Source organism: Vipera berus (genome assembly GCF_964194415.1).
Source record: "Vipera berus genome assembly, chromosome: Z".
Taxonomy (NCBI): Eukaryota; Metazoa; Chordata; class Lepidosauria; order Squamata; family Viperidae; genus Vipera; species Vipera berus.
Window position 1 is genome coordinate 126,652,501 of NC_138205.1, and position 23,542 is coordinate 126,676,042.

At 41.3% G+C, this 23,542-nt stretch overlaps 1 protein-coding gene across 1 annotated transcript in view; it reads left to right on the plus strand.

Moving 5' to 3' along the window:
- The first annotated feature begins 690 nt into the window (after nt 1-690).
- Nucleotides 691-23,542, plus strand: part of WDR48 (WD repeat domain 48) — a 30,455-nt gene continuing 7,603 nt past the window's right edge. Inside the window, exons 1-15 of the mRNA XM_081345624.1 lie at nt 691-756; nt 6,196-6,336; nt 7,058-7,136; nt 7,632-7,714; nt 7,808-7,937; nt 8,682-8,770; nt 10,945-11,046; nt 11,616-11,840; nt 12,824-12,898; nt 13,616-13,718; nt 14,921-15,018; nt 15,931-16,038; nt 16,970-17,066; nt 17,999-18,094; nt 22,443-22,548. Of these exons, the coding sequence (XP_081201750.1) occupies nt 709-756; nt 6,196-6,336; nt 7,058-7,136; nt 7,632-7,714; nt 7,808-7,937; nt 8,682-8,770; nt 10,945-11,046; nt 11,616-11,840; nt 12,824-12,898; nt 13,616-13,718; nt 14,921-15,018; nt 15,931-16,038; nt 16,970-17,066; nt 17,999-18,094; nt 22,443-22,548 (1,580 nt within the window). The 5' untranslated portion in view covers nt 691-708. The remainder of the gene's footprint in view (nt 757-6,195; nt 6,337-7,057; nt 7,137-7,631; nt 7,715-7,807; nt 7,938-8,681; nt 8,771-10,944; nt 11,047-11,615; nt 11,841-12,823; nt 12,899-13,615; nt 13,719-14,920; nt 15,019-15,930; nt 16,039-16,969; nt 17,067-17,998; nt 18,095-22,442; nt 22,549-23,542) is intronic.

The following is a 23,542-nucleotide window of genomic DNA, read 5'->3' on the forward strand; positions in this document are numbered from 1 at the left end:
CAGTTGCCATGTTTATTCCCCCGCTTGGAGGAACCATGATGGACTTTTTTTTCCCAACAAAGCATTACTTCAGTAATTGATGTCAAAATAAACCAAAGGTTAGCAAGATGTATTAATGCAGTCACGATTTTGAGGTCTGATTTGTCTTTTTCTGGAGTTTTCTTTAGCTGATGAGTACCACATTTCAGAGCACATTTTTTAAAAAAAATATTTTGACTATTAATTCGCCTGAAGTTAATATTACATATATTGACGGCTGGGAAGGGGGTAATATTTATTAGACTTTTTTTAAAAAAAAATCTCGAGTTTCAGAAAATGAAAATCACGAAAAGGCTTCAAAAGGGCGGGAAAAAATGAAACGGCGGGAAAGTCGACCCGAGGTGTCACCGAGCCGAAGGGGCTAACAAAGGGGGCGGAGCTTATCTCCATTGTGATGACGAGGTGCTGGACCTGGAGCACCACGCCCGCCCGCTACAGCCCCGTCCAAATCTCGCGAGATAAAAACAATCTCGAGCGCGGCTTTGCAATAACCGCTGCTCTAGCAACCGCGCAACACACATCCGCACGTAACGCCCATTTTCTACTCAGTCCCCGCCTCAGTGCCTCAGTTAAAAAGAAGGGGAAACAGAAGTCTCAGCCTCTGGGGGGTGGGACTTCCGGGCGGTTTAATCTTCCCTCGGATATGACGACAGAGTGTCAACATGTAAGATGGCGGCTCATCACCGACAGAATACAGCGGGGCGGCGGAAAGTGCAGGTGAAGGAGGCGAAAGGGGCGCTTGTTCGGCAAGGGAAGCTGGAGGGAGGCGCGGGAGGATCGTCGCGGCCTAGCTGCGCTGCGCGAAACGACGAACGAGCGAGCGGCGTGGTGGCTTGGCGGGCAGAGCAACGGGCGAAGGGCGGGGTGGGCAGGCAGCTTTCTTCATTTCGTCTCCCTCATGTGTGGGGATTCGCCTTGTGTTACCTCTCGGCCCCGCGGCCGAGGATTATGGAGCTTGCTCCACCCGAGATCTGGCGGGTATCACGTTAGGGGAGGTGGAAGGCTGCTCGCGTCTTCGTGGCTTGGAGGAGTAACGTTTACTGCTGTGTCGTGTTGCCAGGCTGTGAGAGACGGCGTGTGGCTTTCCCCCCCCCCCGACACATCCCTCGATCCAAGCTGCAAAAAAACAACAGCAGCAAAGCCCTTTTACCTATGAATTGGCTGGGCTACTTCGCCGCCCAGAGTCCATTGCAGTTGGGCGGTTAAAAAATTCAAATAAATAATAATTTCCCAGGTCTAATATCATAGAGTTGAGGTGGGCCAGAAAGAAAAATTCCAGGCAAGGGCTGGGGAGGCCTTTGTTGAAATCTCCAATTGTCCTTGAGACACAAGTAAGGGACCTGGTGTTCTGGTTTTTGGCTTGAGCCTATCTTAACAGAAAACAAAAAAAAAATGAAATATTGATGAGTCCACCTGCAGTCTGGGCTCTTGCAGATTCAATATATTACTCTGTGTTTTAACGAATCGATTTTCTTCCACTAAAAATATCCAAAAGATAACCCTATTGAAATCTGAAGCTGGGTATATTTAAGCTGCAATAGGCTTCTCTACCTTTTTGGTCTCATTTTATTACTGCGTTAGTGATCAAGTTCAGCAAATCTAGCTTTTCATTCCTGGAGGCACCTAAGCCATTACATGCTAGAGCTTTAAGATATTAGTTGTCAGCTTTTCCAATTCTCCATCCTTTTCCTATTCTCTCAGAATCATTTCCAGTTGCTTTTCTTACCGTGTGAAGGGTAAAAAATATATAGCTTGGCTTCTGCTGCATCGGTGTTTCTCATGCCAGTTTTGAGTACAGGTAGTCCTCAACTTACCACAAGCTCCAAATTTCTATTTCTAAGTGAAACATTTGTTAAGTGAGTTTTGAACCGTTTTACTTCCCCAGTTGTTATTTAAATCATTGCAAATGTTAGTAACATGGTTATTAAATGAATCTGGCTTCCTTATTGACTTTGTTGTCAGAAGGTCGCAAAAGTTGATCACTTGATCCTGGGACACTGCAACCGTCATAAATACATGCCAGTTGCCAAGCATCTGAATTTTGATCACATGACCTTGGAGATGCTGCAATGGTCATAAGTGTGAAAAACAGTCATAACTCACTGTTTTCATTGCCATTGAAGATCAGTAAATAAAGTGTTATTAAGTCGAGGACTAGCTGTATAACTCTTTCTTGAAAAGTTGTATACAGTACATTTGGATAAGTATTGTTTATCTGGATCTTCTAACAGATGCATATTAAAAACCAGCAGATTGGAGGTATATTATAGCAGTCTGCACTGGATTAGAGTTTCCACAGGTGTGCATATACTTGTAATTCTCATATTTTGGAGCTTTAAGTTTTTAATATTTTATGTCACTGCCTGGAGGGTCGGATGAATGAATGCTAATAGAAATATTGCTAAAAATAGGCTTATTAATTAGTGGAATTACTTGATTGCAGATTAGGCAGTCAAGTTTAACCTCATGATCATTGTGAAAATTAAAAGTGTTCCTGATGAAGAATCAGAGTTATCAGGAGGTATCAGCATGTTTGAGAAAATGGCTAAGTTTGCAGACATTTTTTTTAATGTAATGCTCTCCCCAAACATCCTAGTAAAGACAGCCTAAGAAGTCTAGAATATGTTGAGGAAAAGCCTGGTCTGAGTAGAAAACAAAATGAACGGAATTGCTTCTATTTTGTGATGAAAATGTATCGCAGGAATAATAACATAGGTGTAGAAATAATAAAAACTGGACTGTTGTATTATGTCCTATTTGGGAATGCCATCAGAATTTCTAATTCCTTTAATTCACTATTTAAACTACGTAGTTCCTTGGACAGAGTGTGTTACTCCAGTTCTTTTTACATATCCATTATCTTCCTTCTCATCGTGAGGACCCTTTTTGACATGCTAGTTTTTAAAATTGTTCAAAGGACTGTGTTTCTGAAGCGTGGCAGGTTTTAGCGCCAATATCAGTGAGAAGCTTGGCTCTTCCATGGTTCTTTTGTTGCAGATTGTCGAGGTGGCGGGGCTAAGCAGGGGATGCCCTGGTTAGTATTTGGGTAGAGGTAGTCATTTGTGATGGGGGTTTCCCGATACTCCCATGTAACACCTCTACTCCGTGAGCTGCATTGGCTCCCGGTTGCCCTCCGGGTGAGATTCAAGGTGCTGGTGATGACCTATAAAGCCCTGAATGGCTTGGGTCCGGGATATCTGAGGGAACACCTCAAGTTCCCTTCGTCCAGTGCGCTCCCACAGGGAGGGTCTTCTCAGGGTGCCGCCGGTAAAAGATTGCTGGCGGATAACACCCAGGGGGAGGGCCTTCTCTGTGGGTGCGCCTGCCCTCTGGAACCAGCTGCCCGTGGAGCTCAGGACTGCCCCTGACCTGCGTTCATTCCGCCTGGACCTGAAGACCTGGCTCTTTGAGCTCTCTGGCCCAGGCTGAGAATTTTAACTGGGGTTTTATTTTCAGGGATAATTTAATCTTTTTAATTGTCTTTTAACTTTTGTATTTTGTATTGGTGTGATTTTAAAATGCCCTGTAAACCGCCCTGAGTCCTTCGGGAAAGGGCGGTATATAAATCTAATAAAATTAAAATTAAATTAAATTTGGGAGGGACATTAGCCTAAAATGTGAAATGGAAGAAGGTAAGGATTCTTTGATATTGTACTAAGACACCTGCTGTAGAAGCATATGCCCATGTAAAGTTCTAGGAATCTGACCGACACACATTTCATAACGTTACTTACTTTGATAGAACTATGCAAGATAAGTATAAGCATCCACAGTCCTATTTTCTAGGATTTGCAAGGAGGATTCCCAGTGGTGTCTGCTAGACCCCGCAGAGGGGACGGGAAGGGGGAGGAAAGGCAAGAAGAATTTCTTTTCATTTCCAAATTGTGCCCCATGTGAGAATAAATTCAAGGTAGAAATTGACTTAAAGCCTTAAGGTTTGCAGCAGAGAATAAACTACTCTAGAGTTCTATGTGTCTGTCTTTTCTTTGGAGCCACTTCTGAATGAGAGGAGCTTTTCCTACATGTGGAGGCTGATTAAAACAAGGAGAACTGGACTGCTGGGGGAAAAAAACTGTTCAGTTGCCTTTAAAAAACACTTTTTAGACAGCTGTGACCTGGATAACTGAGAATCTCCACAGGCATTAAAATAAGGAATTACAGGAATATTTTCTTCCAGAGCTCTTTGCACCAACTGTAGTTGGTAAATAAAACTTATTTACACTTATAGACCAGCATTTCATAACAATAGGTAAAAGGTAAAGGTTCCCCCCCACACGCGTGCTAGTCATTTCCGACTCTAGGGGCTCATCTCCGTTTCAAAGCCGAAGAGCCAGCATTTGTCCAAAGACGTCTCCGTGGTCATGTGGCCGGCATGACTAGACGCCAAAGGAGCACGGAACGCCGTTACCTTCCCACCGTAGTGGTCCCTATTTTTCTACTTGCATTTTTACGTGCTTTCGAACTGCTAGGTGGGCAGAAGCTGGGACGAGTATAATATATGGCCGGTGAATTTAAAATGAAAGTAATTAAACTAACATTCTAGTTAAGACCAGAATTTTCTGACAGCCATCAGAAGGAACACAATTTTCCAATGTATTTGGACATTTTGGGGGATTGAAGAGTATATTCTCTTCTAAAAGAGCAAACCAAGTAATTAACAAGCGCTGAGTACTGATGTATGGTATTATAAAGCTTCCACTATACTCATTGTACAAAGGCAGAAGGGGTAGCTGTTATTCCAGTATGGTTGATGATAGACATAAAGTAAGTGTAAATGTCGAGCCCCGAGGCCCACGAAAAGCACATGGGATTGTTCTCCACCTGTGAGCAAAAATCTTTCCAAACTAAAGCAACAGCTTGCATCGTTAAAGATGTACTCTGAGAATTGCTAAGATGGTGCTGTTTTAATTCTTTTTCTCCCAACCAAACAATCTAAACTTCACTGTCTCTTTGCCCTGTGGAATGTAGCTCCTTCTTCTCGAAAATACGTACTACATTCCATCACAGTAAATGTCTGCAAGGAAAATAAATGTATGCATGCCCTCTTTTTGCATCTTCTGGAGGACTAGGAGAAAGAGTATTGAGAATGTAGCAAGACAGAATCCATTGTTCACCAAAGCTGTAGATAATGCAGAAAGCATTTAGACACTCTCCTAATAACCCTAAAGTGGTGTGTGAGATCTCTTCAGTAGCCAGAAAATTTCATATTGCTGATTATTTTTCTTGTCAGCAAGCTGTTTTGTTGTTTTCAGAATTCTGGAAGAAATAAGATTATAATAGCTTCTTGCCATATTATGCAATATACTGTTATGTTCATAATTATAGGTACAAAATAAAATAGCTACATCTGTATCATGTCAGATTTAAGAAATCAGGTGAAATTGTCAAATATCTCATATTTCTTTTGGTTATTATAGATATGGACTCAGTGCTGTCATTCCGTATTAAGACCATATTGTCTTATACAAGGGGACTGTATGTGTAGATTGGGCGTGGGATGAGAATACCAATATTTCTAGAAATGACTTTTTTATAAAAAAAAAAGTGATAAAAATTCTTTAAAGCCATGTGAACTGAAATTCCTTTGTGAGCAAGAAAAGTTAATTTTAGCTAGGGGATTAGTATGAAAACCTGGATTAAAAGAGATGAATTTGCAGAAATAATAATGGCCCCTACTTAGAGACTTCACGAGGCTCTGAAGACGTGGTTTAGTCAATAGGTCTGGAGACCCCAGCATGATATAGAGCCCGTCACATAGCTCGTTTGATTGTTGTCACCAGCTGATGTGGGATGGTATTTGTTTTTGTATTGGGGTTTCTTCCTTGTAAACCACCCAAAGACACTGACAGCCGTATAAATTTTCTTAATAAATAAAATAAAATATATATCTAGGAAGAGATCCTCTATGTTGTGGGGTTAATGCATAACCTGGAAGGTGCATCATAATTATTGCTCCTGCTGGAATGGAACGTTCCCAAATTAAGCTGGAATGCTCCGTTCATGAATTTGCGAGGTTTTTTTTTTTCATTCCTGATATGAGACATCAATTGTTTAGGAATTCTTTTTTTTATGAAAAGGAGATATGTTTGAGCATGCTTGATGTTTCTACTTTACAGTTTCTTAATACTTCCCTTGGATTTATATCAAACATTTTAGGTCTCTTATGTAATTAGAGATGAGGTGGAGAAATATAATCGCAACGGGGTAAATGCACTACAGCTGGATCCAGCGTTGAACAGACTTTTTACTGCAGGTCGAGATTCAATCATCAGGATATGGAGTGTAAACCAGCACAAGGTAAACTAAGCCTGGAATGTGCTTTACCAATACACGTTTTCACTTTTAGGCATCTAGTCAAATTACCTAGCAAAAATAGTTTGTGTCGTTAAAGAATGTGCTTAGAGTTGTATTTGTAAGCATCACACTTACCTTATTTTTGCTTACTTTTTGAGTTTTTTTTTTATTTGAGAGCTCAGATTTTTCAGATGTCTGGTCTATGAAAAGAATGGCAGATTTTAATTTGGGGATTGGAGGTAACCGTGATTTAACCATATCTTAGCCTGAACCCATTCAGTAAGGCCAACCTAACTTGTGCTGAAACAAAATATCATTGTCTGTATTCCCCCCCTTTTTGCCAGATTTGGCTCCTAACATGACTCCCATCAATTAATCTTCTTACATTGATAGTATGTGGTCATCTCTTCTGGGTTTTTTGTACTTAGCCAGACCTTTCACTAAGGATGGGGCTAGAAAAAGTGTCAGTAGATCTTAGGACTGACTGGCAATAAAGATGCCGCTTGCCAGGAAATGTTCTTCAGATAATCACAATCCTATACCATACCCTGGATTAATATGTAGCTGCAATAATTAAACTGGATCCTAAACTTTTTGGCAATTGATGCAGTGATTGCTAACATAGTAGTTGTGAAATATAGATGAAGCTGCCTCTTGTCATAACAGCCTCCAGAGAATTCTTATGGCACAGGATTAGAACTCAAAATACTATTTTTAATTCCAGCAAGACCCTTATATAGCATCAATGGAACATCATACGGACTGGGTAAACGATATTGTACTTTGCTGCAATGGTAAAACTTGTAAGTAATTTTTTTGAACATTTTATGATGAAGTAGAATGATGTGTGTCAATTATCTCAGTGCTTGGTATTTGCGGAATTTTTCATTCTGCGTTCCTAGGCCCTGTTTTAATTTATAACAGTTGACCTTTAATAGTGTCCTTTAATAAACATTGGAAGCCATTATCAATTGAAGTTCATATACATGAGGGGAAGAAAACCTGCAAAAAATTAAAATAATGTTGCCAAGTGGAATAAAGCACCAGAAAATAAAATACTTGTTGAATTAAGAATTTCTGAAGCCATAGAAATGTTTTCCTGATATTGGCAGCATTGAGCAAAAACAAACAGGTGCTGAATTCCTCCTGAGATAGAAGTTCCGAAAGCATCCTTCTGGTAATTAACTCTGGCATATGCCTCTGAACAGTTATCAGTCACAGCGATTCTGTTTTTTAATGGCAAACGAATTTCTCTTGTTACTTATCATCAAGACAAACCATTCATTTTATCTTTATAGTGATATCGGCTTCATCTGACACTACTGTTAAAGTATGGAATGCACATAAAGGGTTTTGCATGTCAACCCTAAGAACTCACAAGGTAAAGTACAAAAAATGCAACATGCAACACTTGGGGTGCCCTATCAGTATCCTGGTGCTTAGTTCTATTTGCCACACGTCTTGTTTGTTTTAGGATTATGTGAAAGCTTTGGCTTATGCAAAAGACAAAGAATTGGTAGCATCTGCTGGGTTGGACAGACAGATATTCCTCTGGGATGTAAATACGTTAACTGCACTGACTGCCTCAAATAATACCGTCACGAGTAAGTATCTAGAAGTAAACACATGCTGGTTTGTGTAAGATAGGGATCTCCAAACTTGGCAACTTCCTTATGCTGGCTAAGGAATTCTAGGAGTTGAAGTCCACAAGTCTTAAAAAGTTGCCAGATTTGGAGACTCCTTGTATAGGACATGCTATGATGATCAAATAATTCAATCTAAAATGGAGGGGTGTGTGTGTGTTAGGATTGACCATGTGTCCTTCGGAAAAGAACATCAGGATTTTCTCTCTACTGAATCCCTGAAAATTGGTACAATCTTGAAATAACATCTTTATATGTAATATTCCCTTTGCATTTATCTTGAGCGTTAGCACAGTTACCTATTGGAGTTTCTGAGGAAGAACTGCTGTTCTTTCAAAAATTTGATGGGTGCCAGAGAATAAAATATATTAGATTGACATCTTATAAGACTGGAATTTTGCAAGTTCAAGTAATTATATAAGTGCAACTCTACCACATTCTGACATAAATTTTTTTTTTATCCTGTAGCATCCCTTGCAATTGAAATACAGTGAACAATTTTATTAAAGAGTTCTTTCTGTGGTCAGTTTATAAATCCTTGATGTTTGAAAATTTGTACATAGTTGGAAGCTGCTGTATTGGGGGGGGGTTTGTTTTGTTTTTTTTGGCTATTAGAATTGTTATTTCAAGCTTCCTTTCCCCCCCCCTCCCAACTTCCTGAAGTACTTTCTCTCAAATAATAATACTGGGTTTTCTATCCAATAGCTTCTTCCCTGAGTGGGAACAAAGACTCAATCTACAGTCTTGCTATGAATCAGATGGGAACAGTAATTGTATCTGGATCCACTGAAAAGGTAATCACAGTTTAGACTGCTTATCCCCACAGGATAAAATGAATTGCTGAAATGATTACTAATAGAGTTTGTGTACAGCTACAAAACAAAACAGGAGCTGTTCTGCAATAGAAAAGGAAAAAATTATCTCACTTAGCAAAAGAAATTTTGGGCTCGATTGTGATCATAAGTTGAGGACTGCCGCATGTATCCTAATTTACAGCCCAAATGTTGGAGATGTGGTAGTTTGGACGCTACCCATTATCATATATGGTGGACTTGTAGAAATGTTAAAGCTTTTTGGATTAAAATTTGGTGGAACATTCAAAAGATTTTTAAGAGAAAGATCAAGTTTACCCCACAATTATTTTTATTGGGTGTTATCACAGATTGTGATACTAAAGAAATTAATTTGATGTTGAACTTGATAACAGCTGCAAGGTAGGGCAATATTGGAAGAAGGATTGCTTGCCTACTATAGAAGAATGGAGGCTTAAAGTGTCAAATTTAGCAGAAATGGCTAAGATTTCTGCTTACTTGAAGGATCATTCACAAGAAAGATACATTTCGGTTTGGAGAAGATGGATAGATTATATTCAGAATAAATATGGGACTAAAAAGTTTCATTTAGCTTACAAATAGATTTTATATTGTTATTTTTATTAGTAGTTTATTATAGTGAAATTTTTGATTAGTTTAATAATAAGGATGTTATTTGTTTATGTTATTGGTATGTATATTCTAACTTGGTTTGTATTTTTAGTTTAAAGGGAGTTAAAGCGCATTAAGAACTTGGTTACCTACATAGTTGGTTAATGTTAGTTAGATTATGTTTATTTTATTTGTAACCCTGTATTCAACTCTGGGAAGTGAGGGAGGGTGGAGGGTGAGGTGGAGTGGGGTGGGTTTATATTGTAACTTTTATAAAACTTTCAATAAAAAAAAGTTGAGGACTGCCTGTAGTTTTGGGTTGCTATTTCCTTTGGACTTCCTTGTATACATTCTCTTTCCATTTTGGAGAGCAGTTGAGGCAAACTATAAGGTACTCTCTCCAAAGATGCACACTTAAGTTTCTTTCTTATCAGGGGAAGAAGCCACAAAGGAGCAGGAAACTTTTAATACAAGGATTCCAAGTTTATAGTTCCTTCAAATAGACCATTGTTCTGGTCTGTCAAAGTTTTCATTGGAACCAGATGCATTGTAATGAGAGAGGATATCATCCTATTTGCCAGCGTTGCTGCTTTTCCTCTGCGTGTCTTCCAGCAGTGTAACCGTTGTGAGAAGAAGACATAACTCAACATCAAAATTCTACAAACTGAGCTCAGTTTCTAGAATTTCCAGATAGATCAGAGGGAAAAAAAAGATTGAGATATTCACAGGCTGCAATACGTGGTCTACCATCAACGTGGCCCAGTCTCAGCAACTTTTACCAAGTGTGGACTTCAACTCCCAGAATTTTCCCAGTTAGTTGGGAAACTCTGGGAGTTGACATAAGTACAATTTCATAACTCAGTCTATGTCAGACATGTCAAACACAAGGCCCGGGGGCCGGATCCGGCCCGCGAAGTGGTTTCATGTGGCCCACGAAGCCATCCTGGAAACAATGAGGGAACGGCCCCCACTGCCTTGGCCCTGGCCCAGAGACCCTCCTCCTGCCAGAGACCCCCAGATCTGTCCCACTCCTGCCCAGGCCCCCATAGGCACCCTTGATGCGAACGATGTAGAGTTGGCCACGCCCACCCAGTAGGCCACGCCCACCCAGAAGGCCATAACCACTCGGCGCCCTGAGGGAAACTGCAATGCCCTCAATGAAATTGAGTTTGACCCCTGGTCTATGTAATGAACAAAGTTTATTCTAGATTTTTTGTTCATAAGTTTTTGTTTTCTCCTTGTCATTTCAGTCTCCCCACCAAACAGGGCAGTTTTGGTTGGTTGGGGATAATGTGTGGATGTATAAAAGGGTAGCAAAGAACCGTTTACTTAAAAAAAAATCTGCATGACAGCTTTCCGGAGTAAATCTTGTTTTTCTAAAAGATCTAACCGTTTACCCTTTTACCTTCTGAAATAGGTAGCACCTCATAGTATTAATATTAGGGTGAGTGGCTTTTGAAAAACCTATTTTCAAGCAACATTAGGATATATAAACTTAATACCATTACAGAAGTGTTACCAATTTGATTTTTTTCCCCTAACAGGTTTTAAGGGTGTGGGACCCAAGAACCTGTGCAAAACTTATGAAACTTAAGGGACACACGGACAATGTTAAAGCTTTGCTATTGAACAGAGATGGTACACAGGTATGTTTTTAACATACTTTCATCAATTCTTTGCCTTCCATGTTGTCATGTTTTGTCCATCCAGTTAGACCTACCTCAGTAACATAGCTCCAATTTTTAAAACAAAAATTACATTTCAATCCACTGTATATCTTAAATCGTATCTCTGAGTATCCTGAACTGAATTTCATATTTAACACCTATCCGTTATGAGTATTTTTTTTACAGAGCCAATAAACAAGACTGGCATTTTAAGTCAAGTGTCAAACATGAATGGGTTGGAGTAGGGATGAATATTTCATTTTAATGACAAAATACAGTAAATGTAGCCTTTAGCCATTTAGTTTAGGGTTTCTCAACCTTGGCACAGTTTTAAGACATGCGGACTTCAACTCCCAGAATTCCCCTGTTAGCTGTGCTGGCTGAGGAATTCTGGGTGTCGAAGTTCACACTTCTTAAAGTCGCCAAAGTTGAGAAACGGTTGAAATATCATCGAACACTGCTGCTACATTCTGTTGGTCAAAAGATTGCTGTGGCTTTGTTCTTAAAATTGGGTATTGTAGCATTTTTTTTAACTCTCATTCTTACAGTGTCTTTCTGGCAGTTCTGATGGAACTATGCGACTCTGGTCACTTGGTCAGCAAAGATGTATAGCTACGTACCGAGTCCATGATGAAGGCGTATGGGCACTTCAAATAAATGAAGCGTTCACTCATGTTTATTCGGGTGGAAGAGACAGAAAGATATATTGTACAGATTTACGAAATCCTGATATCCGTGTGCTTATTTGTGAAGAAAAGGCACCAGTTCTTAAGGTAATATTTTTCTAAAGATCTTCAAGACTGGAGAATTGACCACCCAAATCATTTATTTTTTTTGCATGCTTTTGACTATCCTGATGATTGGTGGAGAAATGCAGAATATAACTTTATCCTTCTTACTGTTGTATCTTATATCTCTACTCACCCATAGGTGGCCTTTACTATTAATGAAATGGTTGCCTTTGTCCCCATTTTCCCTCTCATACTTGACATACGTATCATCTGTCATCCCCTGCTTGCCATGAAAATCTTTTCTTCAGGATCTGCATGTTTTTAATATAGTCCCTCTTTGCGCTCTCTCTCTCTCTCTCTCACCTGAGAGAGAACGAAACCTCTGTTTCAGTATAGGATCTGATGAAATCCAATGCTGTGGGACTTGCCTAACATTCTGCTGGCCCCTTTTGTGCAGAATTGCTAAGGAAGGACAATAGCAGGTTTCTGCACCATGGGTCCAGCTCACTTTTTGCAGCATTTGCCAGAAACAGCAAGATAACAAGACCGGTTCATAGCGTAATTGAAGTCCAGGGATTACCATGGCTTTCGGTCAGAGGTGGGAAACCATGGCCCCTGTATGACTTCTGGAGTTCAACTCCCAGAATTCCTAAGCCAGCTTGCTCAGGACAGAAGTTATAAAAGTTCTCCATCCCTCCTTTAGCTAAGAAGAAAAGTTCTACAGGAAGACGATGACAAAATGCATCCATATCCTTGCCAAGAATGCTACATTAGTACACACTAGGCAGCGTGTCAAGTTCTGCTTGAATAATCTCTCTCTTAGTGCAATATTCCCTGGTGATATCTAAAGGGGGGAGAAGTTCCCGGGAAAAGAACATAAAGCTAAATTGCAGGCTTCCCTATCTTCTGAAGGAATCTTAAAACTGCATTGTGTGTGTGTGTGTGTGTGTGTGTGCATCATGTCATAAGGAAATGCTCTCGAGAAGTGTTCCATTCTAAGATTTGGAATTTCTGTTCTCATTTAGATGGAACTTGATCGATCGGCCGATCCTCCCCCAGCGCTGTGGGTTGCAACGACAAAGTCTTCTGTGAATAAATGGGTACGAAGCATATGTTTTATCTACCTTTTTAAAATTTTTCATCTTTGTTTGTCACTCATTCCTGTGGCAGAATATTGTTGGGATGTTCATTTGCTCTAAGGAAAAAAATATTAACTCGGATTGAGAATAATTGGGTTCCCCGGGTACGTTATTCCTTTTGGATGAATTATAAGCTTTCATACAGTTTTATTAAAGGGGAAGATTGGCCCGTGAGTCCCCGGTAAATTACAGGTATGCCTCGACCACAGTTGACTCCAAAATTTCCGTTGCTGAGCAAGATGATTATTAAGTGAGTTTTGCCCCATTTTACGACCTTTCTTGCCACAGTTGTCAAGTGAATCACTGCAGCTGTAAAGTTAGTAACACAGCTGTCAAGTGAATCTGGTTTCCACACTGACTTTCCTTGTCTAAAGGTCACAAAAGAGGGTCATATGACCCCGGGACACTGCAATCGTCATAAATATGAGTCAGTTGCCAAGTATCTGAATTTTGTTCATGTGACTATGGAAACGCTGCAATGGTTGTAAGTGTGAAGAACAGTTATAAGTCACTTTTTCAGTGCCAGTGTACCTCAGATTGTCACTAAATGAACTGTTGTAAGTTGAGGACACCTGTAAATTCCTTGTAGGAATGGAAAAAATATAGAAATACATGCTCCTACTGGATAACTTACTTAAAAGATATTTCCCTGTCCTGTCCTTCCACTTTCTTTTTTAGAATTTGAAAGGAATTCACAACTTTAGAGCATCCGGTGATTATGACAATGACTGTTCTAACCCAATCACACCCCTGTGTACACAACCTGATCAAGTTATCAAAGGTGAGATGCTTATCTGGGACATTTGTTTTCCAAACTGTTAATTTAATGCTGGCAATGATATAGCGATACAGATAAATAGCATATACTACAAAATTAGTTTTGTGTATCATTCTGGGCACTGTGATGTCCTGGAATTCAGTAATTCTTAAGTAAACAGCCCAAAGGGGAAGGAGTAAGGAAGTGCCTTAATGTTGCCCCATCTTAACTCTCTTTGTTATAAAGCAAGAGTCTTCAAACTTGGCAACTTTTAAGTCTTGTGAACTTCAAACTCTCAGGATTCCCCAGTCAGCATGCCTTGCTGAGGAATTCTGGGAGCTGAAGTTCACAAGTGTTAAAAGTTTTCAAGTTTGGAGATTCTGGTATAAAGCAGAGAGAGAGAAAACCTCGGGCATTCAAGAACTTCTGTTATATTTCAACAACAATAAACGGGTGGAATCTGTTTCCTAACTTGTCCTGTCTTGAAGTGTTCATATTAGAATTAAATAAAGAAAAATAGGAAGCTGAAAAAAAAATAAAGATACTCCATTCCAGAGCTATTTGAGATAACGATTTGCAAGTTTTTAGCCAGATCTTATTTATAAATTAATGTCTGCTGAACAACTGTCTTCCTGGTGACATCTGGCTGACCCACCAGAGAAGCGGGGAAGGGATGCTATACATTCCCTCTACTAAGGAGGTCCGTCTAGTGCGACCAAGAAGAAGGGCCTTGGAAGTGGTGGCTCCTTCCTGTGGAATGTTACCAGAGATAAGATTGGCCTCCACTTTTTTTTGAAAAGGTCCTGAAGATATGATTTAGCCAGCAGGCTGAGGATCCCAGTGTGATATGGTTCCCGTTGTTTTGATTGTTGTCATCAAGGGGATGGGGATTTATTGGGCGTTGTATTGGGGTTTTATTGCTATAAGTTGCCCAAAGTCACCGTGAGTGGATTGGGTGGCTATATAAATTTCCTAAATAAATAAAGACTTGATTTTCTTTTTTCAATGAAAAAACTCTACGTAACATACCAAATGATGCAAACACCAACCCCCCCACTATGTCATCTTCCTGTGGTATCAGAAACTTACAAGGGGACGTAAGGTGAAAAAAAATGTAATTTATATTCCGGGTTTTTCTTAATGGGAAATGCCACATTTTATGTATTTTTTTCTGTATGTTAAACTGACACGGATTATATAAATCACTTTTGCGGCCTCTTTCCTAGGTGGTGCGAGTATCATTCAGTGCCACATTCTCAATGACAAGCGACATATACTAACCAAAGACACAAACAACAATGTGGCATATTGGGATGTATTAAAGGTGAGTGGAACTAGTAGTTTAAATGTATGTGATTTAGGCATTTAAAAAGCTGCTGCTTTCCTTGTTTCTTGCCCTTGTAATCCTTTAGTATAGGGCAGGGGTAGGCAACCTCGGCTCTTTTATGACTCATGGACTCAGCATAGCTGACTCAGGAATTCTGGGAGTTGAAGTCCATGAGTCATAAAAGAGCCGAGGTTGCCTACCCCTGGTATAGGGGTAGGGAACTATGGTCCTTTTATGACTTATGGACTTCAATTCCTGAGCATGCTGGCTCAGGAATTCTGGGAGTTGAAGTCTTCAAGTCATAAAGGGGCCATAGCTCCCCTCCTCTTCTTTAGAACATAAACCAGTTGGCAGTGTCTGTTTAATTGAGGCTGGAGTTCCTATAACGCTCGTGATGTTTTAAATTACCAATCTTGCCACTTGTCATTTCGGACACTGTTTCTTAAGAAATAGCCATTTCCAGATCTAAACATTATTCCTTTGCCTAAATGGTATTGTATATGCTTATTTTAAAAAAAAACGTAACCATGCTGGGGGTTTTGCTGCCAATACCTGCAATTACTTATAACAACTTATCCAGCCATTGGCTATTCCATTTTTTGTTTTTTGTGGGGTTTTTTTTTTTGAGAAAGATTCCTGGAAAGGTAATTGGAAATTGAAGTTAAAGTTGCCAAAGTTGGACACTTCTGATTTACCGTGAGCTGTCCTAAGAGCTCTGTTCAGTTTTGTGAAACATTTTGATGGATTAAATAGAAAATTAGCCAGCTTTGAGTCAACTGCTCTGTTGGGAGTAAATTAATATTTTATATTAGTATAAGTATAATTTACTATAGCATATATTATACTATGCTAGATAATTATGTATGTATATGGTAATTTGTAAGATTTGCTTGGCTTTCTCATATGTAGGCATGTAAAATAGAAGACCTTGGAAAAATGGACTTTGAAGAAGAAATTAAAAAAAGATTTAAAATGGTGTATGTACCAAACTGGTTTTCAGTAGACTTAAAAACCGGGGTAAGGCACATTTTTAATAATAATAATAATAACAACCATTTCAGATGACATGATGTATGCTGCTTTGCTATTATACTATCCAGTTCCTATAGAGTTCAGGATAATAATCAGGGCTGCCCTTCCCATATTATATTCTGACAGTGCCCTATGAGATTTAAAATAATGCTTGGTAACCCAGTGAGTGTACTGAATAGGAATGAGTATAGGTAATAACATCTTTTTGTCTCAGACTTCTGATATCTCTGTGTGTAATTTTTTAAACTCAAAACACATAACAGATCATATGTGGAGCAAAATAGCTAAGGAAAGAAAATACTTCATTTGCCTTATTTCCTAGATCTAAAAAATCCTGGGCCCTTTTTGCAATATCACATGTATTACAACAAGAAAAATCACTTATATACACTTTGATATTGTAGTATTCTAATTCAAAAAATGTTTTTCTCTTTTTGGTATATTAATTTATAAGGAGGTACCTTTGGATATTAAGCAAAAACTAATAGGGAAATCTAGCATCAAAACCAAATTTTATTCTATGTGTCCTATTCAGATTAATAGCAATAGCATTTAGACTTATATACCGCTTCACGGTGCTTTACCACAGTGCAATTTAAAGAGTGAGCCTATTACCTCCCAACAGTCTGGGTCCTCATTTTACCGACCTCAGAAGGATGGAAGGCTGAGTCAACCCTGAGCCGGTCAGGATCGAACTCTTGACAGTCAGCAGAATTAGCCTGCAAGTACAGCATTCGAGCCACTGCGCCACCAGGTCTCTTAGATCAGATTAAAACAGATCTATAATGTAATGAAGAAATGTCATTATTTGCTTATAACTGCTGTCCAATCAGATGTACTTATCAGGGTTTTCTATGTCTGAATGCCGATAAAACAATTTTAAACCCCATCTCACGGCCTTTTTATTTTTTGGCAGATGTTAACGATCACTTTAGATGAGAGTGATTGCTTTGCAGCTTGGGTCTCCGCCAAAGATGCAGGGTTTAGCAGTCCAGATGGATCTGACCCCAAATGTGAGTATGTTGCCTTAATATCACAACAGGGCAGGTTTTCTTAAACACACGGCCATATTTCCTGGATGCAGAAATACTGTGAGTTACACCTGATCTTTTGTTTTTCAGATGAATGACTTGAGATAATTTTCCGAATTTAAGCTTCTTGTTTGTGTCGGCTCATTAGACTGGAGTTGATCAATTGGTCTACAACTCGTTCAGTTTTCAGGATTTCTTAAGTCAGTCTCTGAACTGGAACAAACTTGAGGGAGATTTATTTTTTTCCCCCATAGTTTGGAAACAATATTCCAAACTTTTAAACAGTTCAGTTTGTAGATTTAGGGTTTCAACCTAGGGTCACATGATCAAAATTGGGCCTGACTACTGCCTCATATTTATGACGGTTGCAGCGTCCCAGGGGTCATGTGATCCCCTTTTTGCGACCTTCTGACAAGCAGAGTCAGTGGGGAACCCACGTTCACTTAACAGCCCTGTGACTAACTGAACAACCTCAATCATTCACTTAACTGTAGCAAGAAAGGTCGTAAAATGGGGCAAAACTCACTTAATAACTGTCTTGCTTAGCAATAGAAATTTTGGGCTCAACTGTGGTCAAGGCCCACCCCGTAATTGACCAGCGACTCACAGGCTCACTTAACAACTGCAGCGATTCACTTAACAACCGTGGCAAGAAAAGTTGTAAGATGGGGCAAGACTCACTTAACAAACGTCCCAGCAAGAGAAACTTTGGGCTCAGTTGTGGTCGTAAGTCGAGGTCTGCCTGTATTCTGTGGGACAACTGGCCTGCTTTTGAAAACACCAGAGGCTGACGCAACTCGGGTGGACTCAACACCCTTCAACAAGCACAACATGCTTTTCTTTAGGCATCTAAAGACGCCTAATAGCAATGCTGCCCTGAGTATAAATGATTAGTGTGTGCTTTTTTTATACAGTGAATCTCGGGGGGCTTCTGCTGCAGGCTCTGTTAGAATACTGGCCCAGGACCCACATCAATCCCATGGACGAGGAAGAAAATGACGTGAATCACGGTGAGCACCTCTTTCTTCCCTCTGAGGGACTCGCACATTTCTGGTCCACGTTTCAAGTTGGCGTTTGGTAACCTTTTCCTGCATTTTATAGAATAACCCGTGTGGATCAGTGCCTGTTCTTCCTAAAGTGAGGACAAGATGGGTGGTATATAAATTTAATAATTTTTTAAAAATTGATTAATTAATTAAATTCCTGAGATAGATGGTTTGTGTGTGTGTGTGTGTATTTGTGTATGTATTTGTGTGTGTGTGTGTGTATATTTATTTATTTATTTAATTTCTATACCACCCTTCTCCCGGAGGACTCAGGGCGGTGTATAGGGCAATAAAAATACATTATACAAGAGTTAAAAATAAAATTAAATAGAACTAGCCCATTACAATAAATAATTAAAAATTACTAATTAAAATACCCCAAACCCATTAGACCAGGCCGGCTTGTTCAAATAGGTAAGTTTTCAGATCACGGCGGAAAGAATGAAGGTCAGGAGCCATCCGGAGCTCAACCGGTAATTGATTCCAAAGGGCTGGCGCGCCCACGGACAATGCTCTCCCCCTGGGGGCTGCCAGCCGGCACTCTCTGACTGGCGGCACCCTGAGGAGACCCTCTCTGTGGGAGCGCACAGGACAAAGGGAAGTTGACCCCAGCAGCAGGTGCTCCCGTAGGTAATGTATATGTTTTCGTAGATTTTTACAGGTACAGGTATGTAGGTCTTGGCATATTCGGGTCTTTTCCCGTGTAAGATTGAGAGTGTCTTTGCAACGTTTTGACGAGGTCCCAGTCGTCATCTTCAGGCTGGTGTCTTGGGCTTCATGCTTGTGCGAGTAAAGCGTGATCGGAGCTGCCGTCTCTGTATAAATATTGGTGGCGGGGTGTGTGATGCTGGCTTTGTTGCTGTAAGCGGGTTGGTTGGCTGTGTTGTTACATCCTGATTGGATGATGGAGTTATTGTTTGCAGCTTAGTCGGCTGTTTTGTAACATCCTGTGTGGCTGAGGTGTTGGCTGTGTGCCCATTAGTCTTTTGTGTTGTAACGACTTGGGTGATGGGCTGTGTGATGACATCCTGAGCTCAAGTGTAGTGATATCCTGAGCTCTTCACCCAAGTGCCTATTAAAGAAGCCTTGACAGCTATCCAAAACAAATACAACCCCCCCTAAGCACATCCTAGATCTGACTAACCACTACCTAACCAACACATACTTCAGCCACAATGGACAAAGATACAAACATAGAAGGAGCACCTATGGGATCACCTCTCTCACCCGTCATTGCAAACCTATACATGGAACACTTTGAAACCAATGCCTTAGACAAATCTGAACACAAACCCAAACTCTGGCTTAGATATGTAGATGACACTTTCGTAATTTGGCCACACGGGAAAGAAAAACTGGACAACGTCCTCACAAATCTCAACAGCTTACACCCCAAAATACAATTTACTATGGAAATAGAAGCTAACAACCAACTCCCCTTTCTGGACGTCCTAATCTACAAAAAACCCTATGGTTCCCTAGGACACACCATCTACCGGAAAAAAACACACACACCAACCGCTACTTAAACGCAAGCATAGTTTTCAAGAACCAACCACTTCCTGGGCCTGAAGAGAAAAGTTTTCGATCAGTGTGTGTTACCTGCTCTAACTTCTGCCGATGAAACATGGAGACTAACCTCACAATCGATACAAAAGCTAAGAGTGGCACAAAGAGCCATGGAAAGATTAATAATGATGATGATGATGATGAAGAAGGAGGAGGAGGAGGTTGGAAGGGACCTTGGAGGTCATCTAGTCCAACCCCCTGCTCAGGCAGGAAACCCTCTGCCATTTCAGACAAATGGCTGTCCAGTCTCTTCTTAAAGACCTCCAGTGTTAGAGCATTCACCGCTTCTGGAGGCAGGTAGTTCCACTGGTTAATGCTCGGCATCACGAGACAAGACGGAAAGACCCACACATGGATTAGAGAACAGAGTATCATTAAAAGAGTACAGAGTATCATTAAAAGAGTAAAAGAATTGAAATGGAAACGGGCTGGTCACATAGCAAGAAGAATCGATGGCAGGTGGACCAAGGCAGTCCTAGAATGGATCCCGCTTGATTACAAAGCGTCCACGAAAGAGACCTAAAAAAAGATGGAGAAACGACATCAGCAAGTATTGTGGGGCCAACTGGCAAAGGAAAACTCAGGACCGTATGCGTTGGAAACATGCGGAAGAGGCCTTCATCCTGCAGTGGACAGACCAAGGCGAGGAGGAGGATATTATATAAAAACAAACCCATTAGATACACAAGTAAAATATTTTTCATGAAACAAGTTAAAAATAATGAGAGGATTGACGTGGTTTCACATTTTTGAAAATACTTTCAGTATCTGGCAGATACTTTTTATTTGGATCCCTGAGAAAGTGTGGGGGGATCTACTCCCCACAGGGATTCTAGGATCACACTTAAGAAACATTGATTTAGAAGATTTAACCATTCCTGCTTTGTTGTGATGCTGAATAAAAGTTTGTCCTTGCATTGCAAATAGAAAAAAAAAATCTCATTGATATCTGTTGACGTTTACCTTGCACATCGTAGGCCAGCCTCTCCACTGTGATCTAGATTAGCTTACATGTTCATTGAAATTGGGCTCAGGTTGGGATTGTTAAAATTAACAGAATAATAGAGTTGGAACGGACCTTGGAGGTCTTCTAGTCCTACCGCCTGTTCAAGCAGGAGAACCTACACCAGAAATGTCAAACACAAGGCCCGGGGTCCGGATCCGGCCCGTGAAGTGGTTTCATGCGGCCCGCGAAGCCACCCTGGAAACAGTGAGGGAACGGCCCCCACTGCCTTGGCCCTGGCCCAGAGACCCTCCTTCTGCCAGAGACCCTCAGATCTGTCCCACTCCTGCCCAGGCCCCCATAGGCACCCTTGATGCAAACGATGTAGAGCTGGCCACGCCCACCCAGTAGGCCATACACACTCTAGCCACGCCCACCCAGTAGGCCACGCCCACCCAGTCCACACCCACCCGGCCCCCTGAGGGCAACCGCAATGCTGATGCGGCCCTCAGTGAAATTGAGTTTGACACCCTTGACCTACACCATTTCAGACAAATGGTTATCCAACTTAATAATAATAATAATAATAATAATAATAATAATAATAATAATAATAATAATAATAATTTGGAAGGGATCTTGGAGGTCATCTAGTCCACCCCCCCGCTCAAGCAGGAGACCCTTATCCCATTTCAGACAAATGGCTGTCCAGTCTCTTCTTAAAAACCTCCAGTGTTGGAGCATTCACCACCTCTGGAGGCAGGTTGTTCCACTGGTTAATTGTTCTAACTATCAGGAAATTTCTCCTTATTTTGGGATTGCTTCTCTCCTTGACTAGTTTCCATCCGTTGCTTCTTGTCCTGCTTTCAGGTGCTTTGGAGAATAGCTTGACTCCCTCTTCTTTGTGGCAGCCCCTGAGATACTGGAATACTGCTATCATGTCCCCCCTCGTCCTTCTCTTCGTTAAACTACACATTGAAAACTTCCAGTGATGGAGCACCCACAACTTCTTAAAGACAAGCTGTTCTCACTGTCAGGAAATTCCTCCTTAGTTCCAGGTTGCTTCTCTCCTTGATTAGTTTCCACCTGTTGCTTCTTGTCCTGCCTTCAGGTGCTTTGGAAAATAGGTTAACCCCCTCCTCTTTGTGACAGCCCCTCAAATACTATCATGGTATCGTGGTTGACTAGTGATGCAGCCTCGCTTGCAACCAGAAAGCTGTAATGGGAAGGAAGGCATTGGAATGGGAGGGAAATTTGGAATGCACGTGTGCCAACTGGAAGCCTGAGACAGACCCAACACCTTAAGGTCGCCGGCTGGAGAAGTCCGAGGCAGACAGACCGTTCCCAAAACAAATAGAGAGTGCAAATGATTGGACAGTGGACGAGGAGGACCAGGGGGGAAAGGAGAAGTGTTCCTATGCTGTTTTTGTGTAAAATTGTCAGAACTGGCTTTTCTACTTCTGTACCCCCATGGGTACAGTAAAGTTATACTTCAGTAAAGTTATACTCTTGGTTTTAAAAAAAAAATGCCTCAGGAGTTTCTTTAGCTGTCTGGCCCAGTGGGACGGTTGACACACTGGCATCGTGTCACCTCGAGTCCTTACTTTTCATTAGAGATACCCAGTTCCTGCAACTGTTCTTCGTCTCTTTCAGCCTTCAGTCCCCCAGTCATCTTAGATTTAATATTTTAATTAGACATTAAAAATTAGACTTCATTGCCATAGCAACTTCACGCTTCTGTCTTGAATTTGCCTGGTCTTAATAACAGCATGTCTTTTTCGTTGCCCCTCTGGTAAACAGTGAACGGTGAACAGGAGAACAGACTGCAAAAAGGAAATGGGTACTTCCAGGTGCCGCCACACACACCGGTTATTTTTGGGGAGGCCGGAGGCCGCACTTTGTTCAGGTACTGAAATTCCGGCAAGGAAGCTGGACGATCGGCAGTCATGTCGGGACGAGCTTTTTCATCAAGCCACCAGAGTTCAAAGCTACCGAAGGAGGGTCAGGGTTTGGTAGATAATACACAGGTAGTCCTTGACTTACAGCAGACATGTCAAACACAAGGCCCGGGGGCCGGATCCAGCCCGCGAAGTGGTTTCATGCGGCCCGTGAAGCCATCCTGGAAACAGTGAGGGAACGGCCCCCGCTGCCTTGGCCCTGGCCCAGAGACCCTCCTCCTGCCAGAGACCCTCAGATCTCTCCCACTCCTGCCCAGGCCCCCATAGGCACCCTTGATGCGAACGATGTAGAGCTGGCCACGCCCACCCAGTAGGCCACACGCACTCTAGCCACGCCCACCCAGTAGGCCACACCCACCCTGGCCACACCCACCCAGCCCCCTGAGGGCAACCGCAATGCTGATGCGGCCCTCAGTGAAATTGAGTTTGACACCCCTGACTTACAGTATTCATTTGGTGACCATTCAAAGTTATAATCACACTGAAAAAAAGTGTCTGATGACCATTTTTCACCCTTAGGACATCGTCCCCATGGACACTTGATCAATACTCGGATGCTCTGTCATCGGCTCATGACGGTCACCGTGTCCCGGGGGGAGTTTGTGTGCGATGTGGTCATCCTTTTGCCACCTTCCGGCAAGCAAAGTCAACAGGGAAGCCCGATTCACTTTACAACCATGCTACTAATTTGAACGCTAAAGTGATTTCACCTAACCACTGTGGCAAAGGAAGCTCGTAAAATCGGGCAAAGCTCACTTGATCGCTGTCCTGCTTAGCAGCAGAAATTTTGGGCTCAGTTGTGATCGTAAGTCAAGGACTTCCACCTGTAGTCATGTGACAAACTGACCTGTGCCGACAAGTGTCATGTGACCCTAAGCAAGCCCTAGAAATAATATTGACATCCCCCCCCTCTCGACACACAAACACAAATTATATCCCACC